General features: G+C 48.0%; 1 protein-coding gene and 1 non-coding gene across 3 annotated transcripts in view; both read right to left on the bottom strand.

The window, feature by feature from the left end:
- Positions 1–6,701: 6,701 nt before the first annotated feature.
- Positions 6,702–19,052, bottom strand: part of CBL (Cbl proto-oncogene) — a 71,917-nt gene continuing 59,566 nt past the window's right edge. For both annotated transcript variants that reach the window (XM_032868714.1, XM_032868715.1), the window contains exons 10-16: positions 18,641–18,772; positions 18,133–18,510; positions 16,329–16,423; positions 10,363–10,503; positions 9,896–9,996; positions 9,034–9,216; positions 6,702–8,072 (exon numbers count right to left, since the gene is read on the bottom strand). In XM_032868714.1, coding sequence (XP_032724605.1) covers positions 7,789–8,072; positions 9,034–9,216; positions 9,896–9,996; positions 10,363–10,503; positions 16,329–16,423; positions 18,133–18,510; positions 18,641–18,772 — 1,314 coding nt within the window. In that variant the 3' untranslated portion in view covers positions 6,702–7,788. The remainder of the gene's footprint in view (positions 8,073–9,033; positions 9,217–9,895; positions 9,997–10,362; positions 10,504–16,328; positions 16,424–18,132; positions 18,511–18,640; positions 18,773–19,052) is intronic.
- LOC116874416 lies at positions 16,917–17,047 on the bottom strand. Its single transcript, XR_004383990.1, has one exon. It is a non-coding gene; the product is annotated as a small nucleolar RNA SNORA19 (small nucleolar RNA).

Below are 19,052 nucleotides of genomic sequence, written 5' to 3'. Positions count from 1 at the left end.
CGAAAATGAATCTTAAAGCTCTGCTCTTCTCTGTAAGAATATTTACCTTCTGTTTTTCTTACTCTTTACAGGTGAGAATGATTAAATACTGCTAATATAAATTTTTTTATATTAATGACACATTTTTTAAAATAGTCCACAAAAATCTCATCTAAGTTTTTGTCTTATTTTTAACACTGATATACAAATTGGGACTCTATTCTGGAGAAAGCATCGAGTTCTCCTCAGCCCCACCCAGGCCAAGAATGTCAAAATCCTAAAGAGGGAGGACTTGAAAAAGAATTCTTTCCCCAATTCCTTATTAGTTAAAGGCAGGGAAGAATTGAAAAGGGAAAGGGAGAAGTAAAATACCATGAAGAAAACATTTTTTTCTTTTTCCTTTGCTGAAACCTACAGTGGCCACGATCCTGAGGCCAGGCTCTGGCATGTGGGCCTTGCTGCCTTTCCCAGGGGAAAACTGGCCCCCACCGAGGGCACTGGCTGCTTAATGCTTTAAGACCGAAATCTTCAAATAAAAGAAAAGCCATGTCTCAAGGGAGAGGCAGGAGGTCTAGGCCAGTTTGGGATCCAGCAGAAAGACACAGACTACCTCCCATTGTCAGCAGACTCCAACCTACGCTCTTCCCCGAAGCTGGGTCCTTCCCAGGACCCGGAGGCTAGCACACCTGCAGGGTCCACAGCACTCCTGGGAGTCCCAGGACAGTCTCGCTCCTCCTGCTGGAGACACAGCATTCAACCTCTAACTACGATTCTGATTGGAGCCAAATGATCCCAGGGTAATGCTTGCTTCTTCCAACAGAGCCACCAGGGCAGGGGGAAGGGACCGCTGCCCCACCACACCTGTGTGCCCTCTCCCCAGCCCCACACAGTGTCTCCTCCTCCCTCCTAGACTGTAAGGACTGACACTCAAGGTAGAGGAGCTAAGACTCTGGTATTTCCATATTAAGTCCTAAAATGCAGCCTGGGATACAGTGCTGCCTTAGAAAGGCACAAAATGTTTGGCTTTTTTTTTTTTTTTTTCTTCAGTGTGCTAAAAATTGTTCTGTTTTTAATAAAGGAAAAAGATATATAAGGTTAAAAATCCCAAGTCACCACAGCCAGAAAGCACATGTAGGCGGTACCTCTTAGCTGCCATGCCTCTACCACATGTTTCAGCAGGAGGTCAAGGCCACGACACCGAGACAGGCAGGTCGGGAGGCATCCGCTCTCCCGGGCACTGTGCCTACAGGCTTACCCAGACAGCAGAAGAAAGAAGCCAAGGAAGAGAAAACATGTGGTCTACAGATTCCTTAATAGGTCTCTGCCTCTTCAGTTTCCAGACGGCCATGAGCACGGCCACCCTCACCCACAACAGGGTCAGAGGTAGGTAGGGAGGAGGGAGCGACACACACGGACTTCAGGGCACCGAGTGGGGGCACACAGCCTGGCCTGCACACCATCCTCTCCACCCCGCCTAAAACCCCCGCCCCGTCCCCCTGGTGGGGCTGAGCAGGGAGGCAGTGCCAGGCCTGAGGAGTCACACGGGGCTTGTCCTGAGCATACCCCCGCCCCCCAACCTGGTCTCCCAGTCTGGTGCAGGGGTGGAAGGAGAACTTGTGAGGCAAAGGAGAGGTGCCTCTCTCGTTCCCTGCAGGAAGAAGTCAGGAATACGGAGCCGGGTGATCACAGCTCTGCTCATCTGTTTGGCTGCCTAATCAGTAGGAGCGGAGTTTGGCTTTCAGCCTTGGCCCTGTACAAAAAGAGGGAGTGGTCCGCCACATTTTTCTCAAGCACGACCCAGGGGAAGGGGCAGGGAGAGCTGCAGACAGCTGCTACTCCGAGTGAACAGCTGGCACTTCGGAAGGGCTGACCTTCCCATCTGAACGTGAACGAGCCTCCACGCAGCGCTCGCTCTTTCCGTCCCTACCTCCCCACCTCTTCATTGGGGTGCTACTTATTAGAACCAAAAAACACTGGTACTCTCCTTTGAGACCAACCCAGATTTCCTTGGACAGAGGCACATGGCGTTGCTGTCCCTCTGGTCCTTAAGTCTGGAGCCGAGTCCAGAGTATCAAATGCAAAGGCTAATGACCCCACCCTTCATCACGTGCCTCAATGTGTATCTTTGGATTACTAGGTTACTTCTGTGTATTCCAAACGACTCCAACGGTTTAAAAAAGTTACAAGTAATTATGAAATGCCTTACTAACATGGGACAGGCCCCAGGATGAGGTAAGTAAGATCAAAACACTTAGGCAAGCAGAAGCAGTTGTGTCAAAATCCAAAAAATTAAAGGCTTTGATACGGGACCACAAAGCAAGCCGGCGGGACAGGGAAGACAAGGGTTTCTGGTCTAAAGAGCTCTCAGTCAAAACTCCTCCGAGCTGACATCTACATCTGACTTCTGTCCTGGCAACTGTCCCAGCCACCAGATACTCTTGCTGGCTACAGGGAAGTAGCTTCTGGGGTACCTCAGAAGGCCTGCCCATGGCTCTTAGTGCAGAGCTCTCCTCACACGGCAAAGACCAAATGCAAGGGTGAGGAGGCGGGCAGGGAGGGGCATGGGCGGACCACAGGCCCACAGAATGAATATATTTTCAGCGCTAAAACCTGAGAGCCCAGAAGTCCATGGGTGGTGACCGTGGGATTTGTGATCTGCTCTCTAAGTACGAAAGAAGGCTAAAAACCTGAGATTGAATGAAGGTGAAGAAATGTCACCCAAGAACAGACTAGCTCCGGAGCAGGAGAAACTGGTCCTGAAGAGGGAGGTAAGAAATCTTGGATGCCAAGACTGGTAAAGGGAATTAAACCAGGAAATAAAGCAACAAAGATGCCAGAAACCCAAATTAAGCGAAACCCAAGAATTTCCTCAATGTCCAGATACGGTCCTGTGTCCTGCCTTTCCACTCTCAAAAAAGCAGGCTGGGGAGTGGGCAGCAGGACAGCAGTTTTGCTACTAAAATACTTCTAAGGTATTTATCCTGTCTGAAGCCTCTTCTCAGAGAGCCCACCCCCCACCCCAACCCCCCCCCAAGGGGACACCCCCGCCCCCCCCCCCCCCCCCCCCCCCGCCCCCTGCTCCCAGGCTGACCAATGAGGGTAGAAAGTCGAGCAACATGCTGGGCTGACTGTATTTTTTCTTGAGAATAGGAGTTAAGAGGTACTGGGAAGCTGTGCACGGTGATCCCAAGAGCCGGGAGGTGGTGTGGACCTGGGCAATGGGGTGTCTAGTCCGGGGCATGACAAGCAGGAGAAAGGACTAGGCCCAAATTCCAAAAGTCCCAGCTCCATGCAAGAACCCAATGCGCTTCCCATGCTGGGGTCTGTGAAATACCCTGCATCCGGAGGATTCTCTCCTTTCTTTAGCCTGGATTCCTAAACAGGACAAAAATACAAGATTGTGACCTCCTTTCCCTATGCACCCTCCGCCATGCACAAATGGCTTGATGCATTTGTAAAGAAAGACTGCGACACAGGCTGAGGTTAAAGTGCTGCGAGGACCCCTTCATGCTGACGTGTGCACCCTGATGAGAGTTCTAGGGTCCTGAGCTTCCTACCCCGGGAGGGAAAGGCTGGCATTTCTGCGAAATGACTGAGTTCCATCTAGTTTACTGCCTGGCTCTTGGGAGAGACCAGGACCCTGATGTTGGGTCTCCAGCACTCCAACCATCACACCTCCAGCCCTTCTAGGACACAGAATTAGCTGCAAAGGTCGTTGAAGGACTGGGGGACAAGTCCCAAAGGGAATGGGAGATGGTGACAGGTCCCACGAGGGTGACAAGAAAATTCACAACAAGGGGGATTAGGGACTCCAAGCAGTTCAGTAAAAAGATCAAGGAAGGCACTAGACTGGAGAGGGGACTGTGGGCAGATGCCTTGCTTAAACATTTAACTGCCCTACTATGCAACTGAGCCAATATGCACCTCAACCCACCACACAGATTCCACTGAAACGCATCCAAGCCGGCAGGTACCCAGACCGCTGCCGAATCTCCCAGACGTCATCAAGGCTCTGGGAAGACAACCGGGGTTCACGGGAGAGCCCTGAATTGCTTTTACAAGGAAACCCATGGCTCTGTGAAAAGAGCTGTGAATACACACTGCACCATCTTCCAGGAAGGGTTATCTCAGGGCCAAAGGGAAAGGCGAGCCAGCAAGTACAATATATGGGCATCGGGAAATCCGCACGTGGTGGGAGGGAAGAGAGCGGAGCTGGCACTGCTGGCACCTGGGAGTCATTCACATCTGCCGAACGAACGGGCTAACGGGTACACAGCCAGGCCAGTGGTCCAAAGGCCACTCTTTCCAGGCCAGGGGCCACTGGAGTCAGAGAGGCCAATGGCAGGAAGGGAAAGTTGCAGTTTAGGAAGAAGGTCTGTAACCCTGACTGTCATGACGTGAGGTAGGAAAATATTCTGTATCAACACCTGCGCCGACCACCCAAAACAGGTGCGGATCTTGTTAATGGTGCCTTAAAGGGAACACAGCTTGGTCCCTACTCTGCTAGCAAATTTACAAAAACTCATTTGTATGTTTCCTGTGTGGACCATGGGTTATATTTTATTTTCTACAGAGAAAATAAATACTTTTAAGTATGAAGAATAGCGACCCCCTTCCAAAAATTTTAATCCACGGAACAGCTAACTGATACAAGGAGCACTCTCCCCCATCCTGGGCCCTGGGGCTGTGTGGCTAAGAGAACAGAAGGGCAGAGTGTGTGGGCTGTGGGGGGCCAGAGGGCCAGGGGAGGAGAATGGCCATCCACAGGTACAGAGCGCTATTTACATCAACATTAACAGATAAACGCTGAGACGAGAAACTGACCAATCTCTTCATTTCTTCAAGGGAGGTATATCACAGAGCCCACAGGTTTTCCCACTTGAGAACCCTTTACCTGAGCGGAAGGAGTCTGGCGTGGGCAGCGGATGACCTACTGCCGAGCAGACCCCAGACGACGAGGCAGACTGTGTAGACCAAGCCAGAAAGACAAAGGGAAAGCGGGAGACCGCACTGAAGAGAAGAACCTAATGCATCTGACAAAATCCCTAAGTGGCTTTTACCTCATCCTCCTGGGAAGGGATCAGAGAAGGAACCACCCTGAATTCGGAGGGAGAGAGGGGAGGGGTCTGCCCAAACTGGCAGAACTCAGAGCCCACTTCTGAAAGGGCAATTTTTAAGTTCCGAGCAGAGCCCAGAATTGGAAACTGCCATACAACTGGAAGATGAAGAAGGGTTATTTGTGCCTTAGTCCAAGGAAAAGTGAAGAAATTAAAGTTTTGGAAGTCCCCTCAAGACAAACGCCCACGTGGAAACTTCTGTGGGGATGATGGCGGTCTCAGGCATGGCTGAAGTTTGTCCTCAGAGCACCCAAAGACAGCAAACCTCCCAGAACGTTCTAACCCGCAGGAAGCCCAGGCCCGCAGCGGACAGCCACCCAGCAAGCCAGTCACCGATACATATGTCTGACCCTAGGGTCTTGACAGCCCAGTCTCAGGGCCTACCCCGGGAGGCACGGGGGTACTCAATTAGGAAAAAAGGGACGAACCTGCCCTTGGCCTATATGAGTAAGGAAAGACTCTCCAGAGAATATGTGGGACACACCAAACAGGCAAGAGATATGCAGAACCAGGGCTCTGTTCTCCGGACACACCTTCAGACTGTGGACGAGGTCTGCAGACAAGGAAAACTTCCAGTGTGGACAGGCAGGGAAAATGCTGCCATCTTCCCTAGTTCTTTGCCTGACTCCAGCATCTAAACAAAATGCAAACGGAGTGTTAACCACAAATGAAACAGGCTCCTTACTGGCTCTTAGAAGGAGACGCTAGGTCACTGCTTCCCAGTGACTGCCACTGTCCCGCTCCCAGGTGCGCCCAGGCAGGGCTGCTGCTCCCGGCCATGCTGAGCAGACACTGGGGAGCCAGAGCCTATCGACAAGAGGTCCAGTACCATCTACCCTGGGAATGTAAATGGCTCTGAGGCAAGAGCATAAAGCCAAAAGGTCTAGGAATAGCCAAAAGCGAAGAGAAGAATCAGGAAACGCCTTAGTTCCACAGATGAAAAAACGGGAAAGAAAATGGACCTCGAGAGACTCATTTCTGTCTGGATCTAAAGACAAAAGCATGATTTAGACTTAGAGGAGGGCAGATGTATCAAAGAGTAGGTTTGCTTCTGCTGCGCAGGAGGGTACGGCCTGCTAGGGAATTCAGCAAAGACCGGCCAGAGCACTGGCTGACCGGGGCTCATTTCGCAGTACCTTACCAGAACCGATTCACGGCCCCCCGACGCTGGACTCCGAATCTTCCTCACAAACCCACACGCACACCAGCTGGTGGGCTTTTCGCCCCATCTCTGACCCCTGCGAAGGTGTTCGTCGCACTTCGGAACCTGTCATTACTATGGAGAATGCGGTCTGTGAAGAGCACAGAGGACCAGTGTGGCGAGAAGAGGGGAAGAGATGCTCCGTTCCCAAAGCCACAGGCACAAGAGAAAACCACATCGTTGGTGGTGCCAGGGGAGGACTGGTGCTAATTACCAGCAAAATGCTGTGCTACCATGGGTGCCATCCCCTCCCCTTCAAGGGCAAGGACAAAAGCCTCTTCTGAAAGTATAACCTGGCTCACGTTCCGAGGGAGGTGCCCACACAAGCTGGAACTGACTCACTGGGAAGAAAAACCAAACCGATGAGTCCTATCTATTTTGTCCATCTTCTGCATAACAAGAGCATGAAAAGGAAGCTCCTCAAAGTTTGGTGGCCTTCAGGCCAGAAAGCCAGGCTGCAAACAAATGTTCTTCCCTTCCCAGTAAGGATAAACGCCCGTGACCTACATGAGAACACACACCTGGCAGGAAGGCAACGGACTCCCACAGACGGTCTTCTGGGGAGGGCATGGAATGTATCTGAAGGCCTCTATCTCAGATCAGTCATTACGTCATTAGGATAATTAAAACATCTCATTGTCACAGAATCAACGTTCCTATGGAAACAGTGCTTTGGAGTGACCAGTGTTAGCCGCTAGGATCACACAGGACTGTGATGATGCAGCAACAGTACTTTTCCTTGCCCCGTCTATCCACCAAACAAACCAACACCATCACACATAATCAGGAACATCCTGAAAGCCACTGGGCTTCAGTGAGGCTGGTCGGAGCAAGCCCGCGGCCAACGACAGACACCAAGGAGGAGGAGGCAGAGACAGGGGAAAGGACAGAGGGAGGGTGTTCTAAAAATACAAGACTCGAGCTGTGCGCACGGTAATTCAAGCCACAGGGGAGCTCGAGGGCGCCGTACTACACACCAGGGCGGGGTCTCACACCACAGTAGAGGGAGGTCTCTGGACCATTCCTTCCTACGTCTCTTGTGCTAATTCCCTGCCCAGGATTAACACACACAGCAGGCTCATCTTATAATCACAGGACACACGCCACCACAGACAGACAGACACACACACACGCACAAGCACTCCTTAACCCAGGGAAGTCTTAAGTCCCCCATGAGGATTTACAGCACAATACTTCTCCCACCGCTTTCTGGACTGTTCCCCCAGTAGGCTACCATTTAATAAAAATCCACACTCTAATTGGGGACTGAAGGACACCTTCAAATCCACTCTCAAAACAAACAAAGTAAAACACACTAGCTGCTCCACGTTCATTCCACTGTTTTGAAATCTTGGAACCACAGATGTGGAATCCCACAGAGAGGGCCAGACTTCACTGTGAAGTCTCCGGAGGAACCTCTGCCCTCTGAGGGGCCGCCCGGGGGACAGCGCCCGGCTCACTGGTCCTGACGCCGCAGCGGGGAGGGCTCTGCTAGGTGGCGACGTGGGCAGGAGACGAGATAGAAACAAATTCCCGGAGGATGTTCTTGGCCATTTCGATGTTGTTGTGGGCAATGACCAGGGCCTTCTGAATGTCCTGGTAGGAGTAGCCCTGGCTCATGAGGCTCTCGATCTCACTGGAGAGCTGTGGTGAGGAGGCGGCGGCGGTGGCGGCGGCGGCACCCGGCTGACAGCTGCCTGCTTTCCGTTCTGAGTTGATTCGCCGAGGGAACGGCTTGGGAGGCCTTTCAGGAACTTGGGAACCCTCGGTGAAATCTAGAAGAAATCAAACAGAAAAGAGGTGCAAATCTGGGGGGAGCCACCCTTTAAAGGCAGTAAGAACAGTGTCCTAGGATTGAGCTGACCTACTGCAACAGGGTACTTGGGCTCTCAAAGGGCCAGACTCTACAGGTTCCAGGGTTGTAGCAGCTAACCTCCACCTCCTCCTCCCTCCTGGCAGGAGCCACCTTCTAAATATACCATCCGCCTGCTCCACTGATAGGGACACTGCTGCCCCGAGTTCAGACACCTCTATCTACATCATCGTGCTTTACACATTTTGTAACAAGTGTTCATGCACAGTAGTGCTGGGACGATTGAAAATAACGTTTCAGATGGGGCCAGAGAGGACGCTAAACGTCTCCTCTGACAAAGGAGGAGAAGAGAAGGAAGCCTGAGCTGCCGCTGAGCAGCAGGAAGCAAGGCTGGGTGGGTGGGGTCACCTCCTCCCTGGGCAGCTGGATGTTGTCTCTCTTTCGCCAGCTGTCCTGAGCTCGGGCTTCAGTTTCCAGCAGGACAGCAACCCTGGGTGCTGCCCTTCCAGGCAGGCACAGGTGCGAGGGCAGACCTTGACGGTCAAGGCCCAAGTGCAGCCTGGCTCCAAGCCCGCTCAGTGTGCTTTCCAGAGCCTGCATGCCCTCCTGGCAACGCAACAGGGTCCAGAAGTCAGGAATGCGTGCTCTGTACCATCAGGCTTCATTACCAGTGTCCTAATACATGCTCGGAAGAACCGGAAGCCCTACTTCCCACCAGCCAAGAGGGGCCAGGGTTTAAGGAACAACCTCTTAAGCCTGGCAGAATCCTGAAAAATCGGTCTCCAGTTTAACTTCTTAACCAGGACCCCGGACCAGCTCTTCCTCCCACTTAGACTAAAGAAACTAAAATCTGGTGACAAAGGCTCTGTGGCCCAGCAGTCACCTCTGCCATAGCACAAACTCAAGCCGGCCTGGAGACTCACGTGTGGTGGGCTCGCCTTCCAGAGACAACCAGCCAAAAGAGGAGCTGGCGTTAGAGATGTCGGAGAGGGTCCGGCGGGCCAGCACAGCCGGCACCGGCGGCTTAGGGACGTCATAGCCGTCTTCCTCATTTTCTGATCCCTCGGGGCCGGCACCCCCATGGCCCGCAGCCAGACTCCCTTCCCCTAGAGAAAAAAGTGTGTGCTGTCACCACCTTCTTACACACCCGTGCGCTAATACAGCTCGTGGAGAGAAACCCATCAAAGTTACCGACTCTCTACCCCAGGCCAACCACCATGTGAAGCCCTGAGGCTGGAGATAAAAGAACAGAGAAAATGCAGTCTGTGCCAATCCCGAAGCTCTGCTCTCCTGGACGGGGCAACGGCTACCCCTGCCAACGGTGATGGCCGCTGACGCCAGAGACTCAGAGCCATTTTATGGCACTGGTTCAACATCGCTATCGACATGTCACCTTGGAGCACCAGCTGAAGAGCCTGTGTGTGCTGCCTTCTTGGACTTTCCACTTGGGAAGCTAGTTGATATGGGAATAGAGTGTTCACCACCCACACACAAAAGAATTTCATCAACGCTAAAAAGCAAAGGAAATAAAAGGGAAATGTCAGCACCCAGGCCCCATAACTCCAAATGTCTCTAGGCCCTGAAAGGATGAAAAGGGAACTCGCTGTGGGAACAGGAAATGAAAGAGAGGAGAGGATTTTGCTGCCCATGGATCAAAGATATTTTGCAAAGGAAATTATTTAAAAGAAGTTTTTGCTAAGATCAAGCTGCCCCAAATAGCCAAATATTACAGGTTCATTCCTATGACACAGCACTGATCTTCCAAGTGGCAGGACAGCTACTTACCAAAGGAGCTGCTCTCTGTGGCTGATGGCGTCGCCTGGGACTGAATATTATACATTGCTTCGTATGTACAGCTATCAATCGGCTGGTCACAGTCACACGCTCTGAAGCAGAAGGAACGGGGCAGATGATCTTCACAACAGAACTCTGTTACCTGCAAACTTATTAACACTCATCTGGTCTTCACTATTCTAGACCCAGAGTCTATCAGGACAACACATACTCCTTTTGCCAGGATCACTAACAAATGTCCCAAGACTGACTCTTCCGATGCATAATAGATGAGTGTTTTTAAAATGAACATGACCGTGAGGAAGTGTAAGTGGGATCGCCTATAGCTGGAAGAGACCAAACACTAGGGGCCGCATACAACCGTCCGCTTTAACTCCGGCCGGTGACATCACACAGGCCGCAGCCAAGCAGGTGAGTGGTGTCACCCCCGCTCCCAGATGGGATTGTCATGAACGTACCGTGAACTCTGGGCGGTCTCCAAAGGCCGTTTCCCATCTGGCTTTGGAAGCCCCAGAGGCCTGGAGGAGGGGGTCATATACTCCGTGTCCTCCTCACTTTCACACTGCTCCCCAGGGGGCAGCTTTGGCACAGGAAGAGGCCTGGAAGAAGAAGAATAAAAGAGAAAGAAACTGAAAACTAACAAGCTGCTAAACGTGCAAGTATGAAATGAGTGCCTTCAACCAGGCCACAACTCAAATCCGATAGAGTGACCAGATGGCACCTAGGGAACTACTACTCCTCCCGGCCAAGAACGGTCGATGTTACAAATGGCACTAACAGATCTCTGCTCTCAGCTGACCACAGATGTAGCTGCGCTGAGCTGGGCTGCAAACGGGGGCAATACTTGATACTCATGAGTCTCCGTTCCCAGGTAAGTCGGGAGTCCCCATCCCGTATGCTAGGAACCTGTACCGAGTCCCCACTCTAGAATCTACCTACAGTTTCAGAGAGTTTACAGTTTGTCAAAAGCCTTCTCATTTGTTATCTCATAGTATAAACATCTTTTCTCCTTGTTTGATGTAAGAACCATCTGAAATAAAAGAGATCAGGTGCCTTGCTAGCTTAACACCAGATCTGAGACCAGATGTCCCATCCTGACTCCTGCTTCAGGGATCCCGCTGTCATACCCAAAGGGCGTACAAACTCTCACCCAGAAATTGTGAACTGAAATTTCTCCTACTACCTGCCCTGAAACCAGACAAAGACAAAAATAACAAGAAAACAACACAAAACAAATCCACAAAATTGAGAAACACGCACGTACACACAGGCACACAGACACAATGGCTACCGGGAATGTGAGTTAAAGAGAGCATCTCCCCCGTGTCCTTTACACCGTCCCCATGCATCTGAAGCAGTCTGTAACTAGCGGGAGCACCTACGGGGTTTGCCTGTGTTTACTCAGTGTTTGTTTTTCCCAATTATGAAAGCAGCAGTTGATTATAAGACACTTAAATGCCAAGGAAACCTAACACAGACAATCCCTATAACATAATCGGAGATTTTGTTTTTCTCATGTCCTCGCGTTACTTTCTTTGCACAAGGCATGCTCACGTTTTCAGGTGGAACTGTATTAGTATCTACAATTTACTCTGAAACGTGTCCAAAAAGATAGACTTATGGATGGACAGAAGTACAGACAGAGCGGTGCCTGGCGGGCTCAGTCATGGAGCATGTGATGGTTAATCTCAGGGTTGTAGGTTCGAGCCCCACACTGGGTGTAGAGATTAAAGGGGAAAAAAAAGGATAGACAGAAATGAGTGATAAAACAAGGATAGTGGGTGGCTCAGTGGGTTAAAGCCTCTGCCTTTGCCTCAGGTCATGATCCCAGGGTCCTGGGATCAAGCCCTGCATCGGGCTCTCTGCTCAGCAGGGAGCCTGCTTCCTTCTCTCTCTCTGCCTGCCTTTCTGCCTCCTTGTGATTTCTGTCAAATAAATAAATAAATCTTTAAAAAAAAAAAAAAAAAAAAAACAAGGATAAAAAAATGCTGTCAGTAGAACCCAGGCGGGGAGTATGTGGATGGTCACGGTGAAAATCTGTCACCCTGACTCTATGCTTGACACTTTTCATATAATAAATTGTTTGTGGGAAATACCTATAAAGATTAAGGAAATGCCTATAAAGATTAAGGAAAAATACCAAGTATTGGGGAAAATATAGGGAAATGGATACTTTCTTACACAGTTTTAGAAATAAGAAATTAGTACAACTTTTCTGGAGTGTAATTCCCCCAAAATATATAACCAAACATGCATACTCTTGGACTCAGAAATTCCACGACTAAGAATTTTCTCTAAGAAAATAATCGAGAATATTCCCTACGGTACTATTAATGACACTAAAAAAAAAAACAGGTGACAACCTATCAAATAATAATGTACTGAATAAAGGAACTTTAAAAAATATTCGAGAGAGAGAAAAAGAGGGAGAGTGAGCATGTGCATATGGGGGTCGGGGAGGTGAGGGACAGAGGGAGAGAAAGGGAAGGAAGGAAGAATCCTGAAGTAGACTCTGTGCTGAGCTTGGAGACTGATGTGGGGTTTGATCTCATGACCTGAGCCGAAACCAAGAGCTGGACACCTGACCAAGTGCACCACCCAGATGCCCCAATAGGCGGAAATTTCTGAACCTCACCCACAGTAATGGATAGAACAGCCAGACAGAAGCATGGAGACAGTACTTAAACAACATATAAACCGATCAGCTCTAACAGACATAGACATGACACTCTACTCAACAGTGGCACACGTTCTTCTCAAGTGCACAGGGACAGTTTCTAGACAGATAATATGTGAGGCCACAAATTAAGTCTTAATAGATTTTAAAAGACATGCAAAGTGTCTTCTCTGACCACAATCTCATCAAATTAGAAATCAGTAACAAAAGTGAGACTGAAAATTCTACAAAATTGTAAAAATCAAATAATACACTTTTAAACAGCCAATGGATCAAAGAAGAAATTACAAAGGAAATTAGAAAACACTTAGAGGTGAATGAGACCAAAAACACGGTGCAACAAAACCTGAAGCAGTGCTATATTTATAGCATTGATGGTTCCATTAAAGATAAAAAAAGATCTCAAACCAACCTAACTTTACAACTTAAGGAACTACGAAAAGAATCAACCAAAACCAAGGCTCATGGAAGGAAGGAAGCAATGAAGACTAGAGCAGAAGTAAATAAAATACAGGAACTGGGGCGCCTGGGTGGCTCAGTCGGTGAGGCGACTGCCTTCGGCTCAGGTCATCATCTCAGGGTCCTGGGATGGAGCCCCACATCAGGCTCCCTGCTCAGCGGGGAGCCTGCTTCTCCCTCTGCCTGCTGCTCTGCCTACTGGTGCTCGCTCGCTCTCTCTGTCAAATAAATACATACATAGGAGAAAAAAAAAAACCCACAACAACAGAGAAAAATCAATGAAAACAAAAGTTCTTCAGAAAGAGCAACAAAACTGATAAAACTTGTCTGGCTTTGTGTCACGATGTCATTATCATTATCTTCGTGTCATTATCTAGATGGATTAAGAAAAAAAGAGAGAAGACTCCAATTACTAAAACTCAGAAACTAAAGTGGAGACATTACTACCAATTCTAGGAAATAAAAAAGATTTTAAGAAAGTACTATGAATAGTTATATGCCAAAACAATGTGTAACTTAAATGGACAAATTCCTAGAAACACAATACTTCCGAAGACTAAATCACAAAAAATTGAGAATTTGAAGAGACTTATAGGAGATGAATTCAGTAGTCCAAAACCTGCCAACAACAATAAGCCGCGTACCTAATAGCTTCTCTGGTGAATGCGACCAAGTGTTTAATACAAAACGAGTACCGATTCTTTTTTTGAAAGACTTTATTTACTTGGGAGAGAGAGAACGAGAGAGAGAGCAAGAATCACAGGAGTGGAGGCAGAGGGAGAAGAAGGCTCCCACCAAGCAGGGGGATCATGACCTGAGCTGAAGGCTGACGCCTAACTCAATGGACCACGCAGGCACGCCACCAGTTCTTTTCAAATTGCTCCAAAAACCTGAAGAAGGAACACTTTCTAGCTCATTCTGTGAGGATGGCACAATCATGACACAAAGCCAGACAAGGACACTAGAGGAAAACAACACACCAATGTCTCTTATGAACACCGATGCAAAAGTCCGCAACAAAATACCAGCAAAAAGAATTCAGCAGCACTTAAGAAGGATTATGCACCGTTATACATCAGTGGGATTCACACCTGGAATGCAAGGATGGCTCAACAAATGCAAGCGGATTAATATAAATACAGCAGGTCAACAAAAGGGAAAAAAAACCCACACAATCATCTCGGTTGGTGCAGAAAAGCATCTGACAATATTTAACACCCTTTTAGACAAAAACACTCAACTAAAATAGGAATAAAAGTACCTAAACATAACGAAAGCCATATATGAAACGCCCACAGCAAGCATCATATGCAATGGTGAAAGACTGAAAGCTTTTCCCAAAGGATCAGGAACAAGACAAGCATGTCCACTCTCACCATTCCTGAGTACTCAAGAGTACTGGAATTTCTTTTTTTTTCTCTTTGTTTTTTTAGATTTTATTTATTTTATTTGTCAGATAGAGAGCAAGCATAAGCACGGGGAACGGCAGGGAGAGGGAGAAGCAGGCTCCCCGCTGAGCAGGGAGCCAAATGCAGGACTCGATCCCAGGACCCCAGGGTGACTGGAGCAGAAGGCAGACGCTTAACCGACCGAGCCACCCAGATGTCTCAGTACTAGAATGTCTAACCAGATCAACAAGGCAAGAAAAATAAAAGGCAATCATATCGGAAAAGAAGAAAAATTATCTCCCTGTTTGCAGATGATATGATCTCATATACAGAAAAGCCTAAAGATGCCACAAAAAGGGCATGGGAAACAGTATGCTGGTGTCTCAAAAAATTAAAAATAGAATTACCATAGGATCCTGGACTACTACTACTGCGTATATATTCAAAAGAATTGAAAGTAGGGCCCTGACCAGTATCTGTTCACCCACATTCACAGCAGCATCACTGCAACAGCTAAAACGTGAAAGCCATCCCAGTGTCTACCCACCGATGAACGGATAAGCAAAATATGGTACGGGAGTCACCCTTTATCTGCAATTTTATCTTCTGTGGTTTTACTTACCCATAGTCAGCTGTGGTGTGGTAGCAGATGATCCTCCTTCTGATGTATTATCAGAAGGTCAACAGTAGCCTAATACTACGTCCAAATGCCTACATCACCCCCCTCACTTCTTCTTATCAGAGGCACTTTATGTCACATGACCACGAGAAGGGGGAGTACAGTACGGTATTCTGAGAAAAACCACGTTCATACAACTTCTATAGCAAACTGTTCCAACTGTTCTATTTTATTATTGTTGTTGCTAATCTCTTACCGTGCCTAATTTATAAATTAAACTTTACCATGTATGTACGTATATATGTATGTATGTATGTTAGAAAAGAAAACACAGTGTACACATAGGGTTCAGTACTATCCTTGGTTTTGGGCATTCAGGGGGCCTTGAAAGGTACCCCCTGCAGATAAGGGGGGGGCACAACTGGAATATTACTCTGCCTTAGAGTAAGGAAAGTCTGCCATGTTCTACAACATGGACGAGAACATTACAATAAGTAAATTGAACCAGTCACAGAAAGACAAATACTGTACGGTTGCACTTACAGGTGGTATTTAAAGTAGTCAAAATCCTGAAGACAAAGCGTAACGGTGGCTGCAGGGGCCGGGGCAGGGAAGGACAGGGAGCAACTGCTCAGTATGCGCAGGATTTCAGTTTTACAAGATGAAGAGTTATGAGCACGGATGACGGTGATGGTTCCATAATGTGAAAGCACTTAATCCCACTGACCCGTACACTTCTAAGTACGATGGTATATGTATACATTTTTAGAGAGGGAGAAAGGGAGTGGGGAGGGGCAGAGGGAGAGAGAGAATCCCAAGCAGACTCCGTGCCCCATGCAGAGCTCAGCACAGGGCTCGATCGCACAGCCCTGAGATCATGGCCCGAGCTGAAACTAAGAGTCAAGACGCTTAACCGACTGAGCCACCTGGGTGCCCCAAGATGGTGTATTTGTGTACTTTACCATACATACTAAGAATTAAGAATCAAACTTAAAAATTATAAGAATGATTAAGATTTTTTTTTTTTTTTTATAGAAGTCAACAAAACCAAAACTGCTTCTTTGAGAAGATTAATAAAATCACTAAGCCCAGCAAGGCTGATCATGTACACAGACATAGAGAAAAGAGGAGACCAAAACATAGGATATAGTTTTGAGCTGATACAAACACAGATTAGCTTATACTTTCTTCCTCAGGCCGCCCTGGGCTCCCTACGCTCTGTGCGGAGGCTGTTGGTCAGCGGGAGCGCGTCCGCTGTGCGGGCTGCCGCCTTGTACTTACCGGGCTGCCAGAGAGTAAATGGCATTGGCCGATGCAGAAGGTTTGATTTTGGGGTGCTCGCACTCTGAACCTGCTAATGGGTTGTTATTCACATTCTGGAAAGAAAAGTGAGAAAGAACCTACTTAACACGACTCAAGTGTCTCCTCTTCCTTCTCCGACCCCGTCAAAATATTAAGAACAGTAACACAGACCCAGACCCCGCTCTCAATGCCACTCACACGTTACTACATCTGATCAAAAGCAGAGCTGCTTTCAGGCTCTGAACAGAGTTTAAATGTCAGGGCGAGGAAGACAGAGATCTAAAAAGAGCCAAGGAAATGGGGGGTTTTGTTTTGACTCTAGAATATTTGAGGAAATGCGCTGTCGATACACATACCCTGTCTAGCTTTAAAAACCTAACACCTCTTTCTGCAGTCACCAGAAAGCCGGACCTAATTCATTCTCATGAATTAGACGGCCTGTCACTCAATGCCACTTGGAAGTGACCATCCCCCTTCTCTCGCCACCAAGCAGCAGCACCCAGTTCACGTGAGGGCTCCGCCATATTCCAAACTTCACTGCTCACAGGTTTTTCTCCCCCTTTTTTAATTTGTCTGAAGGGGACTGGCAGCATTACTATGTAGTTAATACTGCTAATTAACCTTCAACTATCTGTGTAGCACATAAGAAATAACACTGCTCACATACACAAGAGAAAGCAGGTCAATGAAATGTGCACCAGCGCATTCTCCCCCTTGCTTACTTCCCACCATAGTCACCCAAACTCACCTGCCTCCCCTTCATCCTCGAAGGGTCTCCCTCAGAATCAGCACTGCTCGCTCTCAACAGCACTCCAGATCTTTGCTCAGAATTGTACCCCATCCCTCCATGTACCCCTGACCCAACATCAACTGCCCCAATACCCCTTTTTTTCTGCTCTTTTTCTCCATAGCTCTCATTAGCATCCAATGTCCTTTGTTTTATTAACTTACCATGTTTGTCTTTACTCCATTAGAATGTAAACTTTGTGAGGGCAGAATTTTTTTTTGTGGAGCACATACACATATGAACCAACAAAAGAACAAATAAACCTCCCCACCCCCAGGTCTGGACCCTTATCTCATGCTTATACAATGAACCACTAACCTTCTCTCAATCTACTCTCTTAGCAATCCATTTTTGCATACTACTGGATTTATCTCTGTAAACCATCACTTTGCTCATGTCATTCCCCTAATTTAAAACCTTCAAGTGCTCATCTCCTACCAAATAAATTAAAACTCTTTTGGCCTTGATGGGATTTTCAAGGTCCTCCAATCTAGTACTAATGCCCCTTTCTAGACCTTCCCTCCTCTGACATACAAAACTTCTGCTCCACTCAAATTAAACTACTTCTAGTTCCACAATATACCCCAAGCATCTGTGTCCTTGTACTTGTGACCTTCACACTACTCACTTTGGAAAGAACACATTGAATTCAAATGTCATTTGTTCCATAAAGCCCTCATGATTGCTCTATTTGGAAATAATCTCTCCTTTCTCTACAACTTCAATGCTTTCTATTTATAATACTCACACTATATGAATCCAGCCATACATACACACATACACGCAGGTGCACATGCGTCCCTACAGCATTATTGGCAAACACGCTTTATCTGCTCTAGTAGTACACTTCTTGAGGGTACATATACACACGCCTGAGGACAGGGATGTTTCACTGTCTCAGAATCCTGCACAAAACCTATCACAAAACTCTGACCCATTCAACGTCATGCAAAAGTATTTGTTAATAGGCAAAGAAATGTCAGAAACAGGACTCACCATGGAGGTATCCACACTGAATGTGCCTCCAAGCCTGGACACATCCGCTCTGGTTTCCATTTGTGAGGGCAATGAAAATGGGAGTGAGTGCCTGTTGGTTAATTCTCTACCTGTCCAGGGGTCACTAGAGTTGGGGGCAACCACTGGTACTTTGGGGATTGGCCGAGGCAGCCATGATTCCCCAAGGCGGCCACAGGGAACAGGGGGCAGTTTGTCTCTGGACGAACAGTCACCCGGTGTACAAGGCAAGGGACGTCTCTGCGGCCGGGATTCCGCTCCAACAGAATATGGCCGGTCTGGAGGGGGTGGTGGTGGAAGATCTCGAAGTGTGGGAGGTATTGGTAATGGTTTGTCCTTATGAAGGGAGACAGAAGCTACCTGCGAAGCATGAGGAAAATAAATCAATCAAAATCTACTTATCTAAAAAACCAAAAAACCCCACTGTAATCCACAATGCTATAATCCACAACAAAGAATCAGAAGACTGTAGAAATGGGTAACATCTTACCTTAGAAGCAGTTCCAAGACCAGAAGCACTTGCAGGAAGAGACACCCGCTGTTGCAGAAGGTCAAGTCGAGGTGGCACCGGGGGAAGGGAAGCTTGTGGGGCCATCGAAAACGGAGAAGGAGGCCGTTCCACCTGACACACATAAAATTTCCCAATAGGTTATTCTTGTATGAGGGAGTGGCATCTTTCAATTCCTCCTAAAGCGCAGACAGCAAGTACTCTGAACACTGTTACAACCAATGGGTCAGGCTTCCTGAGTTATTTTTGCGTCACCGTAAGAGGGCGCTCTCAATCACAGAACTACCACGCAGATCCAAGCCACAGGCAAGTATGGAGAAATGGCTCTGCTACAAGAAGCTCCCTAGCTCACAACTGAAAACAAGTATTACAATTTTCCACCTCCTCCTCTTCA

Source organism: Lontra canadensis, unplaced genomic scaffold, assembly GCF_010015895.1.
Source record: "Lontra canadensis isolate GAN:19392208 unplaced genomic scaffold, GSC_riverotter_1.0 scaffold36, whole genome shotgun sequence".
In the NCBI taxonomy this organism is placed as follows: Eukaryota; Metazoa; Chordata; class Mammalia; order Carnivora; family Mustelidae; genus Lontra; species Lontra canadensis.
This window is presented reverse-complemented; position numbering and strand designations above follow the sequence as displayed.